This window comes from Sphaerodactylus townsendi, linkage group LG04, assembly GCF_021028975.2.
Source record: "Sphaerodactylus townsendi isolate TG3544 linkage group LG04, MPM_Stown_v2.3, whole genome shotgun sequence".
Classification (NCBI taxonomy): domain Eukaryota; kingdom Metazoa; phylum Chordata; class Lepidosauria; order Squamata; family Sphaerodactylidae; genus Sphaerodactylus; species Sphaerodactylus townsendi.
The window spans coordinates 32,407,702-32,434,368 of record NC_059428.1 but is presented as its reverse complement, the minus strand read 5'-3'; the positions used below and the strand labels follow the sequence as shown (position 1 = coordinate 32,434,368).

General features: G+C 42.6%; 1 protein-coding gene and 1 long non-coding RNA gene across 3 annotated transcripts; one reads left to right on the top strand and one right to left on the bottom strand.

Annotated features, from left to right (window-relative positions):
* Window positions 1-2,755: 2,755 nt before the first annotated feature.
* On the bottom strand, window positions 2,756-25,619 carry USPL1 (ubiquitin specific peptidase like 1). Of its 2 annotated transcripts, none has more exons than XM_048493206.1 (9): window positions 25,507-25,619; window positions 20,150-20,308; window positions 19,584-19,712; window positions 16,823-17,408; window positions 13,934-14,032; window positions 10,773-10,902; window positions 8,884-9,009; window positions 6,485-6,645; window positions 2,756-4,658 (listed from the first exon to the last, which is right to left on the bottom strand). In XM_048493206.1, exons 2-9 carry the CDS (start codon window positions 20,231-20,233, stop codon window positions 2,911-2,913), a joined length of 3,063 nt encoding a protein of 1,020 aa, XP_048349163.1. In that variant the 5' UTR covers window positions 20,234-20,308; window positions 25,507-25,619; the 3' UTR covers window positions 2,756-2,910. The 2 variants fall into 2 exon arrangements, with proteins under 2 accessions (XP_048349163.1, XP_048349164.1); XM_048493207.1 differs by having other exon boundaries at window positions 20,201-20,308.
* Window positions 25,620-25,634: 15 nt separating this feature from the next.
* Window positions 25,635-26,387, top strand: LOC125430885. Its single transcript, XR_007244242.1, has 2 exons — window positions 25,635-25,787; window positions 26,138-26,387. It is a non-coding gene; the product is annotated as an uncharacterized LOC125430885 (long non-coding RNA).
* Window positions 26,388-26,667: the final 280 nt, after the last annotated feature.

Here is a 26,667-nt window from a genome sequence, read left to right as displayed (position 1 = left end):
TTTGCACTTCAGTTTTTCTCATTGAGACCTGGGGGGGGGGGGGGGGGAAGTGTGTAAGTTTCATTTTTAAAAAAATCCTTAGTCACCTAGCCACAAAGGAAATGGTTGCTGTTTTTTTAAAGGCCCGTTTAAACCTTTTTCAACATAAAGATCCAAGGACAATTATGAATCACCATGCCACCACTTCCTTCCAGAACTTATTTTTAGAGTAATTCTCTGCAGAGATCCTAGTGACTGCCTAGTTTCTAGCAACACCCGCCCCACCCCAGTCCAAGCCATTCTGGGGTGCAACTGAGTCTATTAAAGTGCCTTGACGTCACTGAAGGTTTCCTGCTGATGTGGGCTGAGCTGCACCCCTGGATTAGGAGTTTTGGCAGCCCTTGTGCACGCGCAATAGCTTGGAAAGGGATCAGAGGGCTTGCAAGCATTGTTTTAAATGCATAGACACTGGACACGCTGAAATGAGTCCCACCACTTATTTCCACATAAGTAGTATGAATACAAAAGTTATTCCCAGGAAGAAACTTTGCCTGCACACAAGAAGGTAGCCAATGAGGTCTGCATGGCATAACTGGTTAGCATGTTTAATTGTTAACTGAAAGGTTGGTGGTTCGATCCCACCCAGGAATGCGGTGCAATTTTTACCTTGCTTTCAGCAGTTTCTTCAGATTCTTTGCAAAGATGTACCTTATTTCGCAGCTCTGTCTTGTTCAGTTCTTTGTCTCTCACAAAGGAAGCAGCTCGTGTTTAAACCAAAAAATATATAAAAAATACTGGGTTTTTTTAAACTTAAAAATGTACATGAATGCCAGGAAGACAAGCGAGCCTAGAAATGTCTGAATTGTCTTAACGCCTACAAGCAACTAGCGAAAATTAAAAATACTAAAGTTGGACAGATAGGCTGACAGATTGGCAAATCGAGGCAGTGTTTTCCTCTCACACTTGTTGGCAGAGAAAGCTTCCCTCCTACCTCTTATGTGAAAACTGATAAAGTAGCCTCTGCATAGAATGTGACTTTTAGTAGTTTTCCAGTACATCATCTGCAGAACGTCTGTCTGATCAATGCAAACAAATGCAAGTCATTTTATAGCCTACTTTAAGATTGAAGCGAGAAATCATCTTCTTGGCCCAAAACAGGTAGGTAGTAATGTTGTTGCCTTACAGTAAAACAGACCATTAATCATTTAAATAAAATTCACATCCTAGCAAGGCAAAACCAGGGGCAGGACCTTGCCTCCCACACAGGTGGAAAAAACTAACTTAGAAGAAGAGTTTGGATTTATACACACCCCTATTCTCTCCTGTAAGGAGACTCAAAGGGGTTTACAATTTTCTCTCCCCCCCCCCCAACACCCTGTGAGTAGGTGGGGCTGAGAAAATGCCGAAAAGCTGTGACTAGCCCAAGGTCACCCAGCTGGCATGTGTGGGAGTGCACAGGATAATCTAGCTCACCAGATAAGCCTCCACAGCTCAAGTGGCAGAGCGGGGAATCAAACCCGGTTCTTCAGATGACAGTGCACCTGCTCTTAACCAATATGCCACTGCTGCTCATCTAATGGTAAAAAAAAATAATAGATGGGCCTTACAGAGTGATTCACAGTTTAATCCTAAAAACAGTTCCACCCTTCTACCTCAATTGTCATCAACAGGTGTCAAAGGCTCTGCTTCGGATGGAACCAACAGCAGCTTGATCTGAGATATGCCTGGTAATTTGGATTGTTTATTAAGTTCTGTTGTCTGACACTTCTTCAAGTTGTAAAAGTTTCATAAATATTTTTTCAGTACTGACTTGTCATAAATGTGAAAAATCATCATTGCTAGAGAATTGGAGCGGGTGGGGGGGGAGTGTCTTTACCAGGATCAAGCACCCATCTACTTGAAGACTTTGTTGACAGGCAAGAATCACCTAAGCAATACACAGAAGGATCCTTGTCTTTTCTGAGCCTATAGTAATCAAAGGTATACTACCTTTGAACATGGTGGTTGCCTTCTAAACTACCATGAAGGACAGTCATATTAACTATAAATGGAATCAAACATACCTGCCTGCCCTTCAGCCAATACATTTCACCAAATGGCCCCAAATGTTATGAGAAGGGGGTGTTTAGTCTCAATTCAGTAGCCATGTTTGCCCTTTACTTCTATCAAGTTGTTCCTCAATGCCATTTCCTTCTGCAAGACTTTCAGTGTACATGGTTATGCAGGAAAACATAAAACACCTATTTAGTTGCAATTAAATCCCAGTTGACTCTTCATTAAGCCTGTTCAACTTATTGCATAGTTCTACCCTCAATTATGCTTTCCAGACATTTATCAAGGTAGAAATGCCCACCCACCCCCAATTCCAGCCTTTTAATAACTGTTATATTAACCACCTGCTGGTTTTCTGAAAACCTGGTTTCTTTTAAGGATGACTAACCAGTTTGAGAGCTTGGCCACTTAAGTACTTCAGAGAACCACCTGAACCAGATTTAGTCAATGAGACTTACTCCTAATAAAATGCTTGTTGGGAGGCAATTGCTGAATGCCCGTCAGCCCTCCTGGCCATTTATTTTTTAATTTATCTGTCTCATATTTATTTAAATGAAGATGGCCCATTTTTTCCCATTAGGGTGACAAATGCATCTTAGAATACCACCCTTCTGTATACTTGGCCAACCAAAAGATAATTCAGCATAACTCTAGAACTGGTCTAGGATCTTCATACTTTATCAAACAGAGATCATAAAAGTAGAAACAGTTAACTTTTCATCTCTTTGTTTTGAAGGATTTGAAAAAAATCCACTTTATTAAAAATAAAAACGTCTCACAAGTTTTCAGTTTAAATATTCAAGTAGAACCCCAGGCAAATGAGTGATGCTTTGTTTCAAAGCCAATTAACAGGAAATTCCGAAATTGTTAAAACACAATTCACAAAGTTAACAGACTTTCATCAAAATTATGGAAGACTTCAGCACTATCCATGACTGAATTCAGCACTGAACTGCGCAACTCTTCGAAAATATCTTGTTTTGTGGGATTTGTGGGATGATTTGCTAAGATGTCTGGATAATCCCCACATAAACTTTCCATTTCAGGAATGTAGTGACTGTGATCGAAGTACTGCGCACCCTCAACTTTCTCTCTAGATACTGGAGAGTCAGTCCTGCAGCCCCCCATTTCCAGATATTTGCATTCTTCTTCCACTGGAAGCTCCAAAGAAGCAACAGTCGTAGCAGGAGAAAGCAGCTCAGATAAAATGTCATCGCTGCTGCACTGCGACATAGAGGTGCCAGATCTCTGTGATTTGCCATCTTCAACCCCAATGTGGAACTGCAGTTCCCTTAAGCAATCGTCTTCCTCCTGGGATCCAAACTGCAATTGCTCCTTCATGCTCTTCTTGGAAGACTTTCCATTTCGCATCCGGGCCTTTGTCTGCTTCTCTATCTTCTTTTTATCTTTAAGTTGACTAAGTTGGATGCGCAGCTGGTGTGTGTGTGACTCCTTGCCGTTCTCAACTGATGTAAAGTTTTTATTTCCATTGAGAGTCTGTTTAGGCTGAACCTGCTTATTCAAATTAAAAGGAACTGGGATCTTGTTTACAGTTTTTTCACTTCTAAAGACCTGTTTCTCTCCAAGGTGGTTGGCAACCAGGGAACCGGCAGAGGGTAACGAAGGAAGTGTTCTCTCCTTGTGCTTTCTCTCTGAATGCTTAGCTAAGAAGCCACCAAAGTTGGCTGCTCCTTTAATCAGTGGATTTGCAATAGTTTCTTTCTGCAGAGGCTTTTGAGAACTCACTGTTTTACTATTATCTGAGACACTTTTAGGCATAAAAGGGTTTTTTCTCTGAAGACCCTGCATCCAACTTGCTACAAATGGTTTTGCTCTGGTCTGACATGGCAAGTGTGAAGAACAGTTTGCAACAGGAGTGTGGGAACTGGATGCCCTTTCTCTTGACTGTTGCACGGGTTTAGGCGTTTCCTGGACACTCCGCAGTGATTTTCTTCTGCTGATATTACTCTGTAGCCTTTCTGGGAGCAAACCACAGCTATCCTTAAGAGGAACTGCTTTTCTTTGAGCTAATGTTGTTTGAACTGGCAAGGTTTCTGGTGAGTAACTGTTACCACTTGGAGAAAATTCTGGCGTGATAGATGTGGTACTTCCATCGTTTGGTTGTCCTCCATGCAAGAGAGCATGCGTATTTTCTAACAACGGCGACATAGCAACCCCGCCTGGATCTTGCTGCTGCAATGTTTCAGCTACCAGGTTACTCTCTGATACGCTGCTGTCTCCCAACGGTTTATCGACAGAGTTATGTGTAACGCTTACAAGAGTCAGTGTTATCTCATCATCATCTGCCAGGTTTTCAAACCCCCAAAGTGAATTACTTTTGTTATTGGCAACTACATTTTGTGTGTCGCTGGAATGAGCATTGGAGAGGTCCTTTCCATAGCAAGGTAAAGGCGTATTTTCTGCAGCCTCATCACCAAATACCTTCTCTGCTTTCTGAAGAGGAACTTTGCCAGCTCCTCCCCTCTGCAATTGCAAATTCAGTTCCTTTGTCACTTGTGGTGGCTTTCTTTCCCAGATGACAATGTGAACCTCAGAGGGAGGCACTCCAAACCTTTCACGTCTACTGCAGTATGAACCCTGCAAGTCGTCACACTCGAGCCACGTTCCTGAAGAATAAGAGGAAGAGTTTAGAAACACAGGATACATAATCCGCCACCTGACTTCTGTAGACTTCTTTTCAGTGCAAGGGTTGTGAATTTTCGACACTTACTACTGCGGGAAAGTATTGTGAATTTTCGACACTACTGCAGGAAAGTATTGTGAATTTTCGACACTTACTACTGAGGGAAAGTACTGTGAATTTTTGACGCTTATTACTGAGGGAAAGTACTGTGAATTTTCGACACTACTACGGGAAAGTATTGTGAATTTTCGACACTTAACACTGAGGGAAAGTACTGTGAATTTTCGACACTTACACTGAGGGAAAGTATTGTGAATTTTCGACACTTACTACTGTGGGAAAGTATTGTGGAAATTAGCCATGCAGGAATATTCACAAGAGCCAAAAATTCTTCTTTACAAGCCTGTCCACCCACATCACTAGAGACATATGGGGGAAAATTACAAAATGGCGGCCAGGAATCATTTTGAGGGGGTGAATGTGGACATACATCATGGTAAAGGGGGGCACTGACAACATTTCAGAAACATTTTTTGGGATTTGTGTGGGAAGGGCCAACAAAATAAGTCTGCTGCAATTATTTATTCAGTCAGTGTAGAACTGGACTCTACTCACAACAGAAACCAAAGCTCAGCTGATTTTCTCTTAGGGCAAGTTCATATAAACTTGTGGGACTTATTTTCTCCAGGCAAAATGGCCTTACAGAAAAAGTTCTGATGTCAAAGAGAGCCAGCGTGGTGCATTGGTTAAGAGCAGGTGCACTCTAATCTAGAGAACGGGTTTTGATTCCCCACTCTGCCAGTTGAGCTGTGGAGGCTTATCTGGTGAATCAGATTAGCTTGTGCACTCGAACACATGCCAGTTGGGTGACCTTGGCTAGTCACAGTTCTTTGGAGCTCTCTCAGGCTCACCCACCACACAGGGTGTTTGTTGCTGCGGGGGGGGGGGGGGGAAGGAGACAGTAAGGCCCGTTGAGTCTCCTTACAGGACAGAAAGTGGGGAACTCCCCCTCCTCCCTGAAAAGAACAGCTGCAATCCTAGAAACAGCTCTGGCTCTATGTGAGAATTAAAGGTTTCTCTTGAGACTGTGCTCCTAAATAACCAACATGGAGGCCCTGGTTTTTTCAGGGTGAATGTATTAAAACACTTGTGTAGAGTGGTGCTTCAAGAGGCTGTAAGGATGGGGTGATGCAGGAGCACCTTCCTGGAAGCAGGAACATGCAGTGCCTGGCCCTCTGAATGTGTACAAGATGCCATTACTGAGGAAGGCTTTCAGACACTTTTAGAATAAGAGGGGCACAAGAATGAACATACATGTTGTAGAAACTTCCTGTGGAACTGGAGTAGTACTTTATGTACACTAGAAGAAAAGGGTGTGTGGACTCAACTACCCATAATATACTATTAGCAGATCCTGTGGGTTCTCACTCTCTTGTGCAGAGCCAGCATGGCATAATGGTTAAGAGCAGGTGCACACTAATCTGGAGAATCGGGTTTGATTCCCAGTTGAGCTGTGGAGGCTTATCTGGTGCACCAGATTAGCTTGTGCACTCCAACACATGCCAGTTGGGTGATCTTGGACTAGTCACAGTTCTTTGAAGCTCTCTCAGCCCCACCTACTTCACAGGGTGTTGTTGTGAGGGGGGAAGGGAAAGGAGATTGTAAGCCCCTTTGAGTCTCCTTACAAGAGAGAAAGGGGGGGAATATAAATCCAACTCTTCTTCTTACTATGGAAAAGACCAGAAGCTGGAGGTCAGTGTATCACATGTATAAAAAGTGCAACAGTTTAAACAAAACGCACTGAATTACCATCTGAGTTAAAGACCCATGCCACAAAATGTTTTGGCTCCTGAAGATACTGAACCACAGCTGATATTTGATAGGAATCCTCTTGAAACTGAAATGAATAGGTCATCAGGTCATCGTGCGGCAACCCATCCACAAAGTGCATCATAAGTATGGAGGGGACCCTGCCACAAAAGACACAATATATTGTAGTGTTATAATTCAATTATTAGTATTATGAATGGAGATTAGCAGTTTTGTGTACAGTTGCTCTCACAAACGTTATACAAAAGCTCAGAAGATTTTACACAATAAAATATTATTCTGCAAAAATAAAACTAATGTCATAAAATATGCTGATCAGTATGTCTTCTTATACAACAGAACTATTAATTGCAGATCATCCACAAGAGACACCTTCAGAACTGGAAATTGATATATTTCATTTACTTATTTTTAACTAATCTTTATTTAACTTGTTAAATATTACCGTATTAAAATGACTATATAGTCCAACAAAACATTTGTACATTTGTACATCTTCTCTTTTGCCCACTCAGCTGTGAAAGCATTGGGGAGGGGATTAGCTTCAGAGTGCCGTGTTGGCTCGCATTCCCAAGGACCGAGGGTTAGCTCTGAAGCCTTCCCAATCTCCCTGGACGTTTCGGGCTCACCCTTGTTGTTCCGGGGGTGGTCTCCGACAGAGATAAAACTCCAAGAAGGCAAGACTCCCTGTACCTTATAGGAAGCATGCAAACACCACCATTGTGCCACCGGAAGTCCGTATTTCATTTATTGAGGATATGTACACCTTGCATTTCCCCAAAGACAAAACAGGATCCAGGGACAATGACAAAGTATTAAATGAAGTGAGACACAATTAAAACAGTAATATAAAAAACTGAAACAGTTAAATCAATTGAGACAAAGTCCATTTAAAATGCCTCATAGATTCTTTTAAACCAATATTTTTTTTGTTTTACTTCATTTATAGCCCACTTCTCTCTCCAGTGGGGATCTAAAAAGCTTACGTCATTCTTTTCTCCACTGTATCCTCCCAAGAGGTGAGTTGGGCTGCAAGATGGTGACTGACCCGAAGACATCCAGCAAGCTTCCTCAGCTCAATGAGAATTTGAAACCGGAATAGTTCAGATACTAGACCAGTCCCCTAACGTCTGCACCACGATGACTCTTGCTAGCTCACCAAAGGGCCCAAGAGTAGATGCCTGCCTCACCCCTTCCAGAGAGAGCCAGAGTGGTGTAGTGGTTAAGAGCAGGTGCCCTCTAATCTGGGGAACCGGGTTTGATTCCCCACTCTGCCACTTGAGCTGTAGAGGCTTATCTGGGGAACCAGATTAGCTTGTGCACTCTAACACAGCTGGGTGACCTTGGACGAGTCACAGTCTTTGGACCTCTCTCAGTCCCACCTACCTCACAGGGTGCTTGTTGTGAGCGGGGGGGAGGGAAAAGAGATTGTAAGCCCCTTTGAGTCTCCTTACAGGAAAGAAAGGGGAGATACAAATCCAAACTCTTCTTTTTTTAGGAGGTTATGACATAATAACAAAAAAAAAGGCTTGGGTTGGGCCACTGTACGCTATATCCTCAAGAGTAAGGGGACTTCTAGAAGACTTTTTTTGGAGAAGCATAATTGTGTCTACATGACACTGCCCAACAAGGCTATTCAAGTTTACGTGGTGGAAAGTGCCATCAAGTCACAGCTGACTTATGGTGACCCTATAGGGTTTTTAAGGCAAGAGACATTTGGAGGTGGTTTGTCACTGCCTGCCTCCACGGGGACTGAGAGAGTTCTGAGAGAACTGTGACTCGCCCAGAGTCACCCAGCAGACCTCATTTGGAAAAGTGGGGAATAGAATACAGTTCTTCAAATCAGAGTCTGCCTTTCTTAATCACGACACCACACTGGCTCTCTCACAGTCACAGAGTTCTACCTAACTAGCCATGAGTGGTGTTCTGGTCATGGACTGAAAACTTGCCGGTCTTTTCTCTCCCTCGGCAGCATCCTGCACCTCCCAAGAAGAAACCATTCTCCCCCCAGCAGAAAGAACTTGACATGGTGAAGGGACTAAAAGAAAAGCCCAAGCATTGGTTATAACCAGTAACGGCTGATTATTTTCCAACTCCTGATACAGCTGTGCTTACTGTGTTTCCCCGAAAATAAGACAGTGTCTTATATTAATTTTTGCTCCCAAAGATGCGCTATGTCTTATTTTCAGGGGATGTCTTATTTTTCTGTGTTCTGTTTGTTGGGCATGCTTCCAAACAAAAACTTTGCTACGTCTTACTTTCGGGGGAAGCCTTATATTTCGCACTTCAGCAAAACCTCTACTACATCTTATTTTCAGAGGATGTCTTATATTCAGGGAAACAGGGTACTTTGGAATTTAAACAGGAGCCACACTTACTGTTCCAGAACCATTTTCCTTCTTTGAGTTCTGTGTTTACAGTTGTTGCAGGGAGCAATATGAATAGCATTCAGTGGATGCCATTCTGGGACTATATTTGTAAACGTTGTTAAGGTCTTCTGACACCTGAAACAAGGGAACAAAGAGTTAATCCACTTTGTAGAAATATTTCTTGTACAGCAAAAGGTCAACATTAACTTGAGATGGTCGGAAGAGATGCCAGATAGAACAGTTCACATTCAGAGTGAATCTGCCATCTGGTGCAATTTGAAAGACCATATCCACTTGCAAATCCCTTCGGAGGCTGCCTACCATCTATAATTCTTGATTTTAGCCCTTTTAGGAATTGTCCCAAAATGCAGCAGTGCTCTCCCATTCACTCCGACTGCTCTTGACTGGGAAAACGGGATATAAATTATTTAGGATTAAAGTAGGTTACAACCTCCAACCAAGACCTGGAATTCTCCCAGAATTACAACCGACACCAGAACTGCAGAGCACAGCTCTCATAGAACAAGCACCCGCTCTGGAAAGTGAACTCTATGGTATACTGTAAGGTACAGGAGAAACTGGAAGTCCTAGAATGACATCACATTAATACTGAGCACCTTCCCTAAGCTCTGTTCTCCCAGACGCTTCCGTCAAATGTCCAGGAATTTGCCAAGATGGAGTTGACAGCCCTAGATTACATGAAATGCTTCAAAAATGCTGTGTAATTTCTAAACTAGTTTATTCCTCATCAGCACAAAGGACCATTCTTTCCTCTTTAGAACACTGGTCACAGGCTCCTGTAAATGATGCTAGATACTTTAACAAACATGGAGTAAAACTGTTCTATAAATGCTAATTGTATGAATTATAGTATTTTTGTGTACTGCGCTAAAGCACCTGAGTTCCACGATGACTCAGCAGCCCTGCGAAGAAAAGAACAAAAACTCCCTTGTACTATGAATCTGTTCAGCAGGTGGTTCAGCTAGTTCTATCTATCGTGAACCTTTGCAAAGAACTGAGAGCCTGAGGGCAGCTGCTTCAAAGATAACCAAGTCAGTAGGCAAAATGCCCCCTCCCCAAACCTACAAACACTTGCAGCGGGAATAGCCTGCGTAGCTTTCAGGTCTTTGAGGTTCCTTGTAGCACTGGTAACTTGTCTCAATGCGCAAGGCTTGCTTATGCAGCTGAAACAAAAACGCCAAAAGGTATATCTAGGGCTTGTGTATCCTTGCTCCTGCCACGTGCACGCACATTCACATGGTACAGCTTATCTAGCACAAGTGGTATTATGGCTTTCCCCCCTCCCTCTGCAGCACTTCCAAATCATGTCAGTTGATGGACCCCTGGGGAAAAAAAGGCAAAATGGAAGTCTGCCGTAGAGGAAGAAAATGGCAAAAAGCCCCCCCCCCCCTTTTGTCCTGGTAGACGTGTCTTGCAACCTAAGTGTGTTGGCTCTTTAGACTGACAAATAGCTATCGACAGAGGGTTTGAGAGGTGAAATATTAAGCTCCTAGGCTTAAGAAAAGTCAAGGAACAGAATCATGCAGAATGGGGCGTGTTCAAACCTTATTTTATGTTCAGAGATCTTAATGTTTGAGACATTGTTATATAATTTGTAGTGTTTTATTAAGCAGCATTTTTAGTTTACACTGCATGTTATGACCTATCAACATGATAAATCCTGATTAACACTACTGAAAGACCAGCATTTTGTGGAGCTAACTCCTACAGCAAACACACGACTATGTCAAGCTCTGAAATGCTCTGCAAGCTAAGTGCTGACATTGAACATCTTCATAAATCCTGTATGTACTCTCAGTTCAAAGAAAATCATTACTATAAATATTCACATTTCATCAAAGGTACTAAACGAGGGGGAAGAATCTGCAGAAACTCACCTATCATTGACCTGGTGGCCACATTGTAAACATTCAAACTTCCATGAAAATGAATGGAGAAAGAGCTTCTCTATTTGAGGATCAATCCCTAAAAGTAGTGGGAATGCAAACACAGGGCTTTCCTCCTGACCTGTGGAGGGAAAAATACAACAAGCACCCAATGTAAGATCATGAACATCACACAATGTTACTCTATCAAATTCAGCCTAAAACCAAATGTTATTGACTACTACATAGCAACACTGCAAGGTAAGAGTTTATAACTGACGAACTGATTAAAGATTAATCAAACCTTTATGCTTCTGATACTGAGTACATAGAAGGGGAGTCATAAGAACATAGAAAAGAGCTTGCTGGATCAGACCAGAGTCTATCTAGTCCAGCACTCTGCTACTCGCAGTGGCCCACCAGGTGCCTTTGGGAGCTCACATGCAGGATGGGAAAGCAATGGCCTTCTGCTGCTGCTGCTGCTGCTCCCGAGCACCTGGTCTGCGAAGGCATTTGCAACCTCAGATCAAGGAGGATCAAGATTGGTAGCCATAGATCGACTTCTGCTCCATAAATCTGTCCAAGCCCCTTTTAAAGCTATCCAGGTTAGTGGCCATCACCACCTCCTGTGGAAGCATATTCCAAACACCAATCACACGTTGCGTGAAAAAATGTTTCCTTAGTCCTAAAAAATGTTTCCTTAGTCCTTAGTCCTAATTCTTCCCCCCAGCATTTTCAATGGTTGCCCCCTGGTTTTAGAATTGTGAATAAGAACATAAGAATGTAAGAAACACAGTATTGTGAATAAGAACGTAAGAGTCAATTGCGCACAACCCCCACGCCAAAAATGCTCAGTGCATTAGATCACCATAACCAGATTCGTAACGGACTCTAATGACAACAAAAAGTGCTTTCCAGCTAATGGACAGACCTAAGAGTAACAGCCAGTGAGCATTGTACTCTGTTGGCCCATAACTCAATGACTCTCTCTTGAGACCCATAAATAATTTTTCAAAAAAGCTACAGAAAAAGCAAATATATCAAAGATTGAAAAAAGGTGGATTAGTGTACTATCATATATTTGGAAATGCAATTATACATTACCTGAACGTGCTGGGGGATCTCCACATCCTCTGAATAGAGTCTCTCCCTCCTACCACTATCCAATAGCCTCCCAATCTCTCCATCATGTCCCTCTGTGATTATATCCATTGCTGTGGAAGACAGCTGGGTCACCAGCTTTATTTGCTTTCCTTACTCTGATCAAAGCCACTGATGTTTTGATCGTTCTTTTAACCCAAGGACTGCCTGCCTGCCTTCATCTCCCTCTCCCCACTTGGATTGGTCAAACACTTTCTCCTGTCAATCACATGCCTCTTGCCACACCCCAAGAGTCCTAGTCTCAGACTCGACTATGCATACTGAATGAAGGAACTTTTCAGCCAAGTGGGAAGTGGCTCAATATTAACTCCCATTTATGTAAGTCAGGAAAAAAAAATCTCTGGCTCCAAAGGGAGCAACATGCATTTTTCAACTGTATTTGGAGAATGAACAGTTGTAAGATGAGGGAGTCCAGTTCACTTAGAACAGTGGTTCTCAGCCTGGGGGTCGGGACCCTTTTGGGGGTTGAACGACCCTTTCATAGGGGTCGCCCAAGACACTCTGCATCAGTGTTCTCCATCTGTAAAATGGATAAATGTTAGGGTTGGGGGTCACCACAACATGAGGAACTGTATTAAAGGGTCGCGGCATTAGGAAGGTTGAGAACCACTGACTTAGAACCACAAAGAGACGGATCGACTGAGTTCTGCCTTTTGGAGCTGGAGGTTGTATGGGCGAGGCACAGAACCCACAGGAAAGAAAAGTGAGGTAGCTGGTCTTTGCTTTGTGAGCATCCAAAATAGGGATGCAAGCAATGAATTTTTTTTCCTGCTCACATTTAAAGAGCGGCAGAAGGAAAGGTTCTGGGCTAGGAAGTGACAGGCCCCTATAAATATTGTTTTCCTCACAGTACAGACAGTCTGGTGCAGAGATCACTGGCTGAGGGGACTTTGATTAGCAAAAGCAATAATCAAACACGAATCACTTGCCATTTACCCTGTATCTCAGTAGATACCCTGATTTCTCCAGACAGCATTAAACAACATTTAGGGATCCTTCCTTTCCATAAACAATGAGAAGGAAGGGGAAGAGAGTTACTGCTGTAGGTTTTGAGGAGAGTTTTTGGAACAGGAACCAAAACAAACAAACAATGGTGCCTATGAATATACCACTGATAGTGCCGTTCTACACCGAGTTACATTCTTCTATTGATTTCAACTGACTTGGAAAGATGTGGCTTTGTTTAGGATGGCTTTGTTGGTTGCCTAATTTCAGTCAGAAAGTTGCTGGTCTTGGTTCAGTAAACAGTCTGCATGGTAGAGGCCATAAGATTCTCAGGCACGTTCCTGACTGTTGTGCAAACGCCCTCACAAAACAGACTCATGGCCATCTCAGAACTGTATGAATAATTTGTGTAGCACCAGAGATGAGAACAGAGATGAGGAGAATGGCTTTTGAGGATAGAACGAGGGGATAAAATTCACAATCTGGCCTGTGGATTTCACGGAGGCCCCTGCACTTCTACTGCAATTATGTCTTGTTTCCTCACCCCAAAACAAAGAAATGAACAGCTTCTGTGCTCATGAACAGGGTGCTTCCTCATGAAGTAACAGTTATTCAAAAATACCTCTCCTAAGATCAGAACAGCTCTCTAGAATAGCAGCTAATAAGCCTTAAGGGGATACAGTCATCCTCATACTATGCCAGCTTTCCATTGGACACCCTGAGAGCTTCTGGGGGGCAGGACATGGTGACACTGTGGCACCCAATGCCAAAATGTTACTTCTAGTTAGGTACCTGAAAATGGTGATGCTCTAAGAATCTCCCCTCAAATGGTGATGTTCTAGGAATTTCCCAAAATTTCTATGGTAAAAAACAGAGACATTCCCGGAGGATCACAACAATGGCACTTCCAATTATGCAAGTGGAAGCAATGTTGTGGTGTCCTGGCAATGCTGACTTTATCCTTGCCTGGAGGTAGGACTCCCACCAAATCAGGAGAACAGGTGACCCTAATGCCTACAAGCTTATAAAGCCCAAAATTAAGACGGAATACCCCTGAAGTTACTTACCCAACGTACACTTAAGTTGAGGCTGAAGTTGTGCAAAAACTGTATTTCGGATTTTATTTAGTTGCGATTCAGCTCTTGACAGAACATCTACAGGAGGCTCTGAAATGAGATCACCAGTGTGAAATGATTTTGATCAACCAACCAAAAGCTCTCCAAACCTGACCTTTTTTAAACCTGTGCAATTAATTATTGTATATTTCTTAACATGTGAAATTCTATCACTTGCTTGTCAGAAGTCACACAAATAAGCACACTGCAGACAGGTTTACTGCTTAACCAAGTTGTGTCAATCACCTTCAAAACAACTAACCAAGTTGCATGAACCACTCAATTAGAAAGTCTGTTGTCATGGGCCATCCCCTGAACAGCAGTGATTCCCAACCAGGGTTCCAAGGTACCCTAGGGTGCCGTGAGAATGTTCCAGGGGTACCACTGCAACGCTACCAGCCCCCCTTACTTTTGTGGTGTCTTCCGCCAGTGCCAGCAAGGACATGGAGCTGTCCAGGGGGCAGGACCTGCTGCAAGGTCAGCAGCCACTTCCCACCCCACAGTGCTTCCCTTCACCCTGGGAGGGAAGGTGGTGGGGGGCAGCAAGCAGAGACACTGGGAGGGGAAGGTGGGGTGGCGGCAGGCAGGAGCACTGGGAGGGGAAGGTGGGGGGGATGGCAGGGGTACCGTGAGATATGAAGAGTGAGGTCAAGGGTACCATGACGTCGAAAGTGTTGGGAAACACTGCTTCAGGGGATAAGCAGAACCCAGTAAGCCCAGACCAGGTTGGGAACCAACAAGGGCTGGGCTGGGAGCAGCCAGGGCCCCTGAAGGCTTTACAGGGTGAAGAAGAGCCAGGTCAAAACTCAGAGCGAGAAGTGCCTGCAGAAGCAGGCCATGCATCCAGCCCAGCTCCAGCTGTGGAGACTCAAGCACTTAGCTCACCTGAGCCCACATCTCAGCAAAGGCAGAGACAGAGGAAACTGTTATGTGTTAAATGAAGAAGTGCACACCTGCTAGCTCAGAGAAGGCACCTTCTGCAGCAGGGGGAGGCAGAGTCTTCACAGGATGAAGCCTAACATGCTGTAAGAGCCTATATCAAGCAGTTTCACAGAATATCCCAGCATGGACGCAATAAAGCTCGTGACTGCTGCAACACTTCCTCTGACTTGTGCATTCTGACCTCACTGGACTTCTGACACTGAAACCTGACTCTCAGATTGGACTCAGGTCCCTGCTGTAACCTAATATCTCTGACTGGCAGCTGAAGCCAGGACATGCATCTGACCACAGGCAATCCTGAGGTTTTGTTCTCCTGATTTTCACACTGTGCTCTGAGAATCCTGGCGTTCCCTCAGTAAGATTGGCTAATACCAGACAGGTATCTCTGAAGAACAGCATGCCATTACCACTCATCCTCCCTTGAAACATGCAGTCAGAAGGAAGTGCTGGTTATACTTGAGAGTGCGCTTTCTGTGGACAGCAGTATCGTCTGGCTAATTCTCTGCTTGAACCATATACTCTGTAATCATGTACTCTGGAATGTTCCCCCAAATTCTATCCATCATACTGGGAATACTGTGCCTCATGTCTAAGGATTCCCTAGCAGACAAACTGATGCAGAAAATGTTCCCTGAAGACATAATTCTTGAAAAGCCAATGTTTTTGTGCATCAAACTCCATGCAAGTAACTGAATAGATTTAGTGATATCACTGCACTGGAAAGGTAGCAGAGGGGCTACTTCAGCTTTCACATTAGGGATGTCTACCATTTAAATTTGCCAGTATTTTTGAGATTTGGGTTTATTGGACGTGAAGATTTCTGGTAAAGCTGAAAAAAGCTGAATACTAATAAACTGGGGGCAGGGTTTTTTTTCCAGAAACCTAAACATTTTCAGCTCCATTAAAGTCTAGGGATTTTTTTTTCAAGGCTTGTGTGTGTGTTTTAAGGTAGAGGCACCAAATTTGCAGCATAGCTGCAGGTGATTATCCTCAGCAGAATCACCAAGTTTGGTGAAGTTTGTCTCAGAAAGTTCAATTTTAAGGGTCCCCAAAGGGGGTGCCTTCATCTTGTATTGGAAACAATTAAAAACGTCTGATTTTCTCAACCTTTTTTGGTCTCTAGCTTATTATATAGGTTGGGTTTTCATTTTCCTTCTGTTTTTTGCATGCCATTTGTAAGGATGACATTCAAATTTGTGAAGCTTTTTACATTTTGCCAGAGGCGAAGCGAGGGGAGACTGAGGCCAGGGTGCGCACGCCCTGCACCCCTGCCATAGCCCAGCCCTGGAACATCCCCTCCACGGCCCAACCATGCCTCCGGTGCACCTCTGCTCGGGGCATTGTGCCCCCTGCCCTGTTGGCGCTATGCCACTGTATTTCACAGACTTTATAAGGTGTAAGTATTCTCTTGATTTGCTTTTTTTGTCTAGTCATGTTATACTGTTGTATGGTTTTATGCTTAAGACCTGAGGTCATACAAGCTTAATAATAGGAAAGGATAAAATTCAATCAAAAGCTAAGAGAATGCCTGGCTGACAGGCACTTATTTGCATACAAAGGTGGAAATTAAGTCTTCCGTGAAAATTGTTATCTCACATGCACTAGAGAATGCATGTGGGATTTTTTTGAAAAAAAATTGTTCTATAGTCTAAACCTTGACAACTGAATAGCTGTGTACCAACACTGAAAGGATAGAAAAAGTACCCAAATACATAAACGTGTTGGGTGGGGAAGGGGGGGGGGGGTGAAAATACACAACCTAGATCAACATTGTTACAAATGCTATAATGAAATTACTTACATTTTAAAGGGCCAAATTTCTGTGCTTGTCACCAAGAGCATCTCACCAAATTCTTGTGAACACAAAATTAACTTTTATTTATCAAAAGAAAAAAATACCTGTGCCCGGGAGATTGTTTAGGGAGTTATTCACAAGTGCAGTTGCTTGGTTGTACGTTGCGAGCAGTCTGTGGATTACTGATGAATTTTCTGAGATGGATCCTATCAAAATCATTTTCAGTGTTTCTAAATGCACCAGTATTGACAGAATGCAATCTAACCAGCAGAGAGCCTGCACATTCCTCCATTGAAGCCACCGTGACTCCGACAGAAACCTGTTGCCTTGAGGCAAAATTTTAGACACCAATGAGCAAGGTTCAGAATTGGATAAACCCTGTTTCTGTTCAATTAATGTATGTGGTGAATGTTCTTGGGCTTCCATTTTCTGCTGCGTGGATTCCGTTGCATGGTTCAAATTAGGCTGAGTGGCTGGTGAAAAATCGGGATGTCCTGAATGAGGTCTAAAGAGATTCTCTTCGTTGTACCTCAGAGCAAGATCAAGTTTTGAGGAGGGTTCAGACGAAGTGGTTATCAAGCTTGTTTCAAAGAACTTTCTCTTCCTGCCAGTGCCCTGAGATGAATAATCTTTTGGATCAACAGGAACTATAATGTTATTTAGTGATTCAAATCCAAGAGGGTAGATACACTGCAAGAAAAAGAGACAATACATGTAAAATACACAATACTAGAACTGCAATCTCACAAATCAATAAACAATAAATGTGAATAAAAGTCTGGAGAAGCATAGGTTAAGGGGTGACATGGTAACCATGTTTAAATATTTGAAGGGATGTCATGTCAAAGAGGGAGCAAGCTTGTTTTCTGCTGCCTCAGAGACTAGGACCAGGAGTAATGGATTCAAGGTGAAGGAAAAAGAGATTCCACCTAAACATTAGGAAGAACTTCCTGACCGTCAGGGCTGTTCGACAGTGGAATTCACTGCCTTGGAGAGTGGTGGCGTTTCCTTCTTTGGAGGTTTTTAAACAGAGGCTGGATAAGCATGTCGGGAGTGCTTTGATTCCTGCATTGCAGGGGGTTGGACTTGATGGCCCTTGTGGTCTCTTCCAACTCTATGACTCGATGAATTACCAAAAAAGGAGAGTCCACTGAATTCACAGCTATAGGATTCAGAGCCCAGTCCTGATAATCTGTACAGGCAGGCTGGCTGGCAACAGCACCACAACGCCTCTGGTGAGTTTTCCTGGCAGCGCAGGGAGTGAAGAAAGTTGAAAACCCTCCCCACTGCTGGGATTCCCCTATGGAGCCCTATGCACTCACACCATCCAAAAGGGTGCCGTAAGTACAGGGCCGTGGTGGAACTGGTGCCAAACCCAGGGTGGAAGCTGACTGAGGTCGGCTCCATCCACAGGAATACCCCTGCTATGCCAACACAGCTGGAGGTGGCACAGGAGCGCCAATGTCAGGCCAGGCAGCAGCCAGCAGATTTACCCCTCTGCTGGAGTAAGTGCTGGAGGGCATTTCTGCTGGTGTAGGCCGACGCTGCCTCCAGAATGGGATTCCCCCGGATTGGGCTGCCCAGCATCCAATTAAGAGCAAAAATTGCAACAGATTTTTAATGATCTCATTAATAGTATTTCTTTGCAAAAACTGATCAGTAAGGAAATAAGTTTTGACACTAGTCTATCACATTATAAATTGATTAACTGAAATCCAAAACCTCTGAAGTGCTGAAGCTGTTACTAAAGATGATGAAGGTCTCTACTCAAGAGTGCAAGACTTTTCCACCCTTCAGTTTTTGGAAGATATTAAATTATCACTCATATGCTGCTTTTTGAGCACTGCTGGGCTTGTTATTTTTACCCCTTCATTTTTGTGCTTAAGGAATAGGAAAGAAATTCCTAGCCTCATTCTATCAGAGTGGAATAGGATAGGATAAAAGATGACAGGACCAGAGAAGCCTATTTTCTCATTTCTAGGGTTCTGTGGAAATCCTACACACCAGAAGATTCCAGAAATTGGCTTCCCCTACCCTTTTGAGACCATGTAGGCCTCTCTTCATCCACAAGACCAAAAGGCAGTAGCAGAAAGAAGCACAGCACCAGTGCTTACACATTCACAAACGAGAAGCTTATTTAATGTAAACATTTATGCACCGCACACTCAACCAGACTTGACTCCCAAGGAAGTAAAATTATCAATCAGCAGCTTAAAAGCAGAATATAATTTTATACCCACAACCATCATAAACACAACCTGCACAAAGTATCTCATAACTAGATATTGCTTTTTTTTCAATACTCTGACCATAGAAGAGAAGCTGATGTTTGTGCGAACAGCAATTAAATGTAAGTGTGCAAGTAAAACTCTCTGAATGAATGTGTCTATAAACAGAAGTTGATGGAAAGAGCAGATGTGCACATTAGACCAGAAGATGGCAGATGTCAAAGTATAATTTAATGTAAGGACCTATATTCTCAGATTTGGTGTATGTCCCCAGGTAAAATATTCAGTTGAGAATCTTCAGAACAAATTTTGAAGTTCAGGGATTAACAGGCACAGGATCCATCTGCAGTGTGTCAGATGACATTGCAGATTCTTCAAGACATCTTTTTTGCACATTCAGATTTCCCTTGTTTAATAGAACCTGGACAATTATGTCAAGGAAGAAAGAAATACTCTACTATAAATCGCATTTGGTAGAAAACTACAAACATTCAAATTGATGGGTTAAGATGAAACAGAACTCTGCCAGCAATCCTGAATAGGTCTGTTCAAGAATAATTCCAATCTTGTTCATTGAAGCTTGCTCCCAGGCAAGTTTTTAGGATTACAACCTCAGCAACAAGCCATGCCAACGTACCTGAAGATTTTCACAAAGGAAAATAGACTCCTGAAAATTGATGCGATATATTCTTAAAGCTTTCACTAGACCTTTCTTTTTGCAAAGGGGGCAGCATCCATCCGAGATTATTTCAGCAGAATTAGAGTCCTAGAATGATGTGAAATATACATTCAATGTGTTATTGTGGAGAGATCAAACAAAACATTGTAAAATGACTTTTCATATCATGTAAGTCATTGATGCATCTCAGAGCTAAACTAGACAGCATAAGAACAGAACCAATAAAATACAGATGAGAGATATTTGAGCAAACAATATAATAAGGTATTCATTTAATTTCCATCGAACAAAACAATGTTTATTATCATCCTGAACTCTAAAATGTACCCCAGCACTAGATAAAACAGTTCCCTAAAACCATAAATCTTTCGCCATTTCAATAGATTTCCGTGGAAAATAATTTTACTTTTTTTCAAAAAATAAAGGCCAAATAGGAAAAGCACACCAATTGTAAGGAAAAAAAACTCCCAAAATTGAGGAGGATAAAATGAACTTTGCACAATGTGAAAGAGAACTGAACTGACTTTTCCCAAATACCCCACCATGGGGAGAGCAGATGCCCCTACACCAGCCACCTGCAAACCATTTCCAGTCTTCTGGTAATCCATCACTCTGAGGCACTGGCTAAATTATCATGTCTCTGGTAACATTTTCAACAGCCTTAAGGATTTTTTCCATATACCCTGGAAAAAAGCGAACAGAAAGAAAGTTATATAAGCATTCCAATTAATCACAATTTTTAGAAAGCATATTAATAAAGGAGAGAGAGAGGAAGACGGTATTTGTATCGAGATGGGAAAACGTACACAACAGCAAGAGAGTCAATCTCTATCACTATCACAGGGAGGTAAAGAAACAAAATGGAAATTCCTACTTGCTAACCAAAGCTCAGTTCATAGTTCCAGCAGATCCTGAACATTTTCCCACAGAGCCACCTGCAAAGTAGAACTTTCAGCAGAAGCAAGGAAAAGTGACACAAATGCAGTGTCTACCGACAGGCCAGTGGCAGTCATTTCTATGGTAAGATGCGAATATATAACACAGTCTAAGGTAAATGTCTGATAAGGACACAGCTAGGTTAGTCAGAAGGCCTTGCTTTTTGCACATACCCCGACTGCATCATACATACTTGCCTGTTTTAGACAAAATGATGCCAAATCTCCTTACTAAAGTCAGGAACTCTGGGTGGGTAAATGCATAACTTTACACAAAATGCCAGGCTAACACAATTAACAGAAAGTACTTTGTTACCTGGCTAGCATCCACTGTGAAGGTCCACATTTTGGCTATTTTCCTCCGTAGCCTATCAAAACTATGCATCTATGTGGAAGCAAATCATTAGAGAGGATGTGATAGCTTACACCAGGGGTGGCCAACCTGCTCCAGATATTCATGGACTGTATTCTCTCCAGCCCCTGCCAGCATGGCTGCTGTCAGGGGCTGATGGGAATTGTAGTCCATGAACATCTGGAGCATCATATGTTGGCCACCCCTAGCTTACGCAGTTCTTCAGAGCTTGCTCAAATTCTCCCCAAAACTCCCCAAACATGCCACAGTACTTTTAATCTCTTTTAAATAAGTATTAGAGAACATTCAAATCTAAAGCAGACAAGCAAATTCCTCCAATTGACGCACCAACATGGTCTGAGATCTCATTATTATATCTTCACTGTTCCAAATGAGGGAGAAAAATTTCAATGTTACGTCTTCTACGATGCAATTCTATGGAGCTACTTTAGACTAAACCCACTCAAATCAATGGGTTTAGGAGAGAGTAACACTGCACTATAAATATTCTTTGCATTGCCAGTTCTAGGAAAATGACATCATATTGGACGAGATGTTTCGGAAAAAGTTCAGGCAACAGAGTTTGCGATCTCTGTATCCCTATTTTACAGTCAAGAGAGTCTTATCAGATGATCTTAAGGAATGGTATAGGATAGAAGGCAATTGCATATTAAATCTAACATTTTGAATTTGCTCACAATCTTATTGAATTGCTCAAAAGCGTGCAGCACTGGTAGACTACCTCTCACCAGGAAGCAGACTGAAATCTTCTGCATGAACTATGGCCTCTGAACAACTGCCAAAGGCAAGCTTATTCATATTGTGCCATTGCAGGCTGGCCTTGAGGTTCAGGAAGTGTCAGACTTCAGTCAGAATAAAGAACCTGCAGACTTAGCTACAGTCTTTATTGGCAACCAGAGATCAAAACAGGCCATTGACAATTCTAAAGAATCACACAGCAAGGCTTGAGCTTAAATTCCCCTTCCCCCGCCCCATAGTCAAATGGCCTGAACCGTTTCCACAGGATCAAAGCAATAGTATACAAAAGAAACCAAAACTACAGAGGGAGATGGCATTTCACACTGATAGCGGTTTGAGCCAAACCAGACACCAACGACAAACAGGAGATTGCTGACACCTGGGTGAAACTAAACATCCGTCACCCCGGACTCCCCTCCCCAATGACAGAATGGGGCCATTCTGACAGGAAGCTGAATGAAGCTTGCCTGCGATTCCCCAAAGAGTCTCCAATCCTTGCTCATTTCGAAGGAAACCCATCAAATGCAATGGGTTTTAGTCCTAAGCAAGCATGCACAGTATTGGAGCTTTAAAAAAACACTTTTATTTAAGATTTCACATATTCTTCAAGTCACAGTAAAAGAAATACTACCATTTTCTATCTGTAGCTTAAATATGGTGATCCTTCATCAGACCTAAGCTTTACAGTACAGAACGAAGTATCCCTCAAGCCTCTTTCAGATGCTGGTGAAGAGCAGGTGCTACTTCTTCAATGATGGATCCATAATTAGCCTCAGGCTGAGAATACCTCTGACCTGCACCCATTTGAAGATTGCCAGGCCTAGTAATCATTGCATCAGGCTTGTTTGGGTCAATCTTCCATCAGCTTGGCCACAGATGACCAAGGAGAAGCAAGGGTAGGTATTGACATTGCAAGAGTTTCCCCATTTTTATGTACAACTGGGCTATATTTAAACTATCCCTTTATTAAAATCAATGGGGAAGTTCTAACATGTGCACGTGGACATTTTAAAATCATGATACTATAACTGCTGTTACGGGACAGTGTATTAAAGATGATCTGTCCTACGGCAGTAATTTCAATGAATAAAGACAACAGCACAGCTACCGGTATTTCTTATAGTCTATCATACACCATTTTACTTCAGCTCAAGCTGTGGAAATAAAGAGTTTAGATGGCATTCCAGTTAGCCGATGTCTAATGTCCGTGATTTCTTGAACTCTATGCACACCCATCATTTTTAAAACATGAGACAGCAACACTACTACCTTGCCACTGAAAGACTCCACATTCAAACTCAGGTTCAGTATACACCGTTTAAATGGCAATGAAGAAACTAGATTAAAAATCATACAGTTTTGACAAGAAATACGCAGAAGTATGTTCAGACTATACCAGCGTAAATGTAGTATAGAAAAACATTATTTTAAAGTTTTGGAACCTCAGGCTACCGAATGTATTGTTGCATAAGCTTTCTTGGGCCAGAGACCACTTCTGTTTCAGCACAGTTAAAGTTCAGTAAAAATAAACATATTTTCTAGGAGAAAAACACCCAAAATTCAGGTGCAGTTATAGATTCCATTTTAAGCACCGCTAAGAGACAAACCTAGCAGCAAAACAATCTACAGAATTAGGAAATCATAATTCCCATGTGTAATGCAGACATCAATTCTTGCCTAATAAGAGTTGTACTATATTTTAAATAAAATTAACTCTAAGAAGATCTGTGTTTTGCTGGCAAAAATCAGACATCTACCCTATAATATGTAATAGAATAAGCAAGAGATAAGGACGTCAGAGTTTGCCTTAAACAGACACAACTGGTGATTTTACAGTTGTGTTTAGCTGAGTAGTGCAGATCCCTAAACTAGGTGCAAATTAGATGATTCGTCTCACATATGCAAATTTTAATAATTTTACCTACCTGCTTCCTGATGTTTCAGTACTCATTTTGCAGCCAAGGACCTGCAAGTCTAGAAACTCATCACGCGGTCAGTGTTTTTGTACAAACTCCATGTATCCAAAAACTGGGATTATGGAATCTTGCTAAATGTTTTGATGGCGGGTTTTTTAATGTGTCAAATTAAATTGTAATGGGGGCCAACTCACAACTCCTAGGCATTTGGTCTTTTCCTATGTCACCAGGATAAGATAGTGAATACTGAAAGAATGGGAAAATCCATCAGATTTCTTTCTTTCACTGGGTTAGATAAAACAGAGAGTCACTGATGTCTAAACATTAGAGTGTTAAACTAGGATCTGGGAGACCCTAGTTGGAATCCTCTTTCTGCTGGGTGATGAAGGACTAATAACACACACTCAGCTTAACCTACCTATTGTGAGGATAAAATGATACAAGTCAGTATGGGTTCCCAATGGGAAGAAAGGAGGGTATAATTCTGCTAATTGTACAGGCTTCCAATAGTGTGAGGGCTTTTTACCCCAGTAGAACACAATTCATCCACGGAAGCAAGACTCCTTACATTAAAAGACCCCATTCTTACCAGAATGAAACCTTTATATAACAGGAAAGTAAACAGCATTAACCGATAATTAATCTCAAAGTATGCACAAGCACCTTACGAACTGTCAAACAATTAGGATCCTTTGCTATGGTTCCACAGGAGAGCGGTGCATAATTCTCAAAAGTGAGGACTTTCTTGAGTGGCACCCATGCTTTTGTTGGGTTAGATTTTGTACAGATGTGACAACACATCCAACTGTATTTCACCATAGTGGTTTCAGGATTTTAACTGCTATTATTTATTTTGGTTCAATTACTATTCTATTTTAGAAACCACAGGTTGGGTAGAATATACAATTTGTGTACAATAAACACAGCCCAAGACACAAGTTGAAACTGTCATGTTTGAGAGAAAGAAAACCAAAAGAAAGTATACTTGAATGAAAATTGTTACATTCTAATACTGAACCGGCTCCACCTAAGTTTTTTGTTAGGTTTTGTTATGGCTGTGCTGCAGTAGAAGGAAAAATAACCAAATGCAATTAATTTTTTATCCAACTGTAGGCAGAATTAAAACCCTACAGAGTTCAAGGGGATCTGATCCCAAACAATAGCGCTTAGGCTTTCACGGCCGGATTCAACGGGTTCTGGTGGGTTTTCCGGGGTGTGTGGCAGTGGTCTGGTGGATCTTGTTCCTAACGTTTCGCCTGCATCTGTGGCTGGCATCTTTAGAGGTGTATCACAGAATGTAACAGTCTTCCTTCTGTGATACACCTCTGAAGATGCCAGCTACAGATGCAGGGCGAAACGTTAGGAACAAGATCCATCAGACCACTGGCCACACACCCCGGAAAACCCACCACAACCAATAGCGCTTAGGGTTACAGCTTTCCAGAAGTCCTTTTAAGATCAACACCCGCTGCCAACCTTGGATCTGATCTCACGGTTTCAAGTGATCTATGAAATGGAGCAAACCCTCCAAATCTCTAGGCTTCCATGGAAGCAAACTCACATCTAGAGAAAGTCCTACCCAGAAGGCCCCTCCGTTCCTCTTCAAATGCATGAAATAGCCGTCGACATTCGGGGATGAATTGCACGCAGGTAGAAACGTTGCACATGGTTATTACGGATCCCTACAAACTTAATATCCGCCATGTGCGAAGCCAGCCTCGAGGAGAAGGCAAGCCCCACGTGCACCGGATAGTGCCATTTTACACATGAGGGCGTGAGAATAAAACTGAATATGCGTAGCGGCGAAGGCTAAAAAGGCACAATTGCAAGGTGGTGCTGGTAAAAAACGGACCGTTTTAACATGTCGGGGTGACACCCACAGAATGGCGACCTCCCCCACCCCCACGATCTTTACTCACCACGAGGGGCTGCTCGGTGCTGGGTCGGGAGGCCACACGCTATCAGCGCCGGTTCCTCAGGCTACGTCGGCTGGACGTCCTAACAGGCCGAGGCTTCGCGCAGCATCCGGGGCGTCCCTTTCAGCTGTTCCCTGCCGGCGGCGGCCTGGTTTCTGTCAGGCCCCTCCTCCTCCTTGCTGAGGCGGGCCTGTGGGAGTGTGAGGAGGGAAAATGGCGGTCGGGTGAGCTCGGCGCAGGGTTTTTGCGTTTCCCTGACTCCAAGCCAGAAAGAAAGCAAGGAGGTTGGTAGAAGTAGGCCGCTTCCTCAGGCTGGAGCGAGGCGTTGAAGAGGAGGGAGGTGTGGTGTTTCGTGTAAGATGTAGAAACGCCCCACTGCATGGGAGAAGCTGCCCAAGCCCTTTCGTGCAAACGCTGTCTGATCGCAGTCCGGAAATACGCACACGTTTTTATTTACATTATTTATAGTCTGCCTCACAGGGACTCGAGGCATATCTTTGAGACTGTAACAATCAGCATGACAGAATGATGTTTTACATAAGCCTTTCATACTGTACTTTCTGAATAAAATCTTGTTTTGAAAACCATGTCACAAAATGGAAAATAATAATTTATTTTATTTTTATTTAACCAGGGTACTTTCCAGGGAACCTTTGGTCTAAAGGAGCTTCCCAGGAAGTTTGAAACGCGCATTTGAAGTTGCCTTGAAATCTTGAAGAGATTTTGCTGCCAAGAAGGCTTCCAAGCAGGGAAGCGATTGCTTGTGCTGAGCTACTTGCTCATCTTTGAAGGGGAACTGAATTTTGGGGGGTCGAATGAAATCTGTGCAATACTTTCAGCAGTTTCCTATCAAACTTAAACTGTGCTCATTTTGCAACGTAAAATGCCTCGTGTATAGTCATTTATTTAATGCGATGTATTATTTGGGATATGTATTACACTTTTAATTTATTGGTGCTATGTATACTTTGCCTTTTTCTCAGAGACTCAAAGTAGATTACAGGAGATAAAATAGTGCAATGAGCAAAAGGCAATTAATAAACAATGCAATAGGACTAGGATCATTGAATTAGGGAAGTTATGAATAATACTATATGAATTGAATTGTAATGGATACAGCAGTGAGTAAAATCAGGTGATATAATAATCATTGTAGCAGATTAC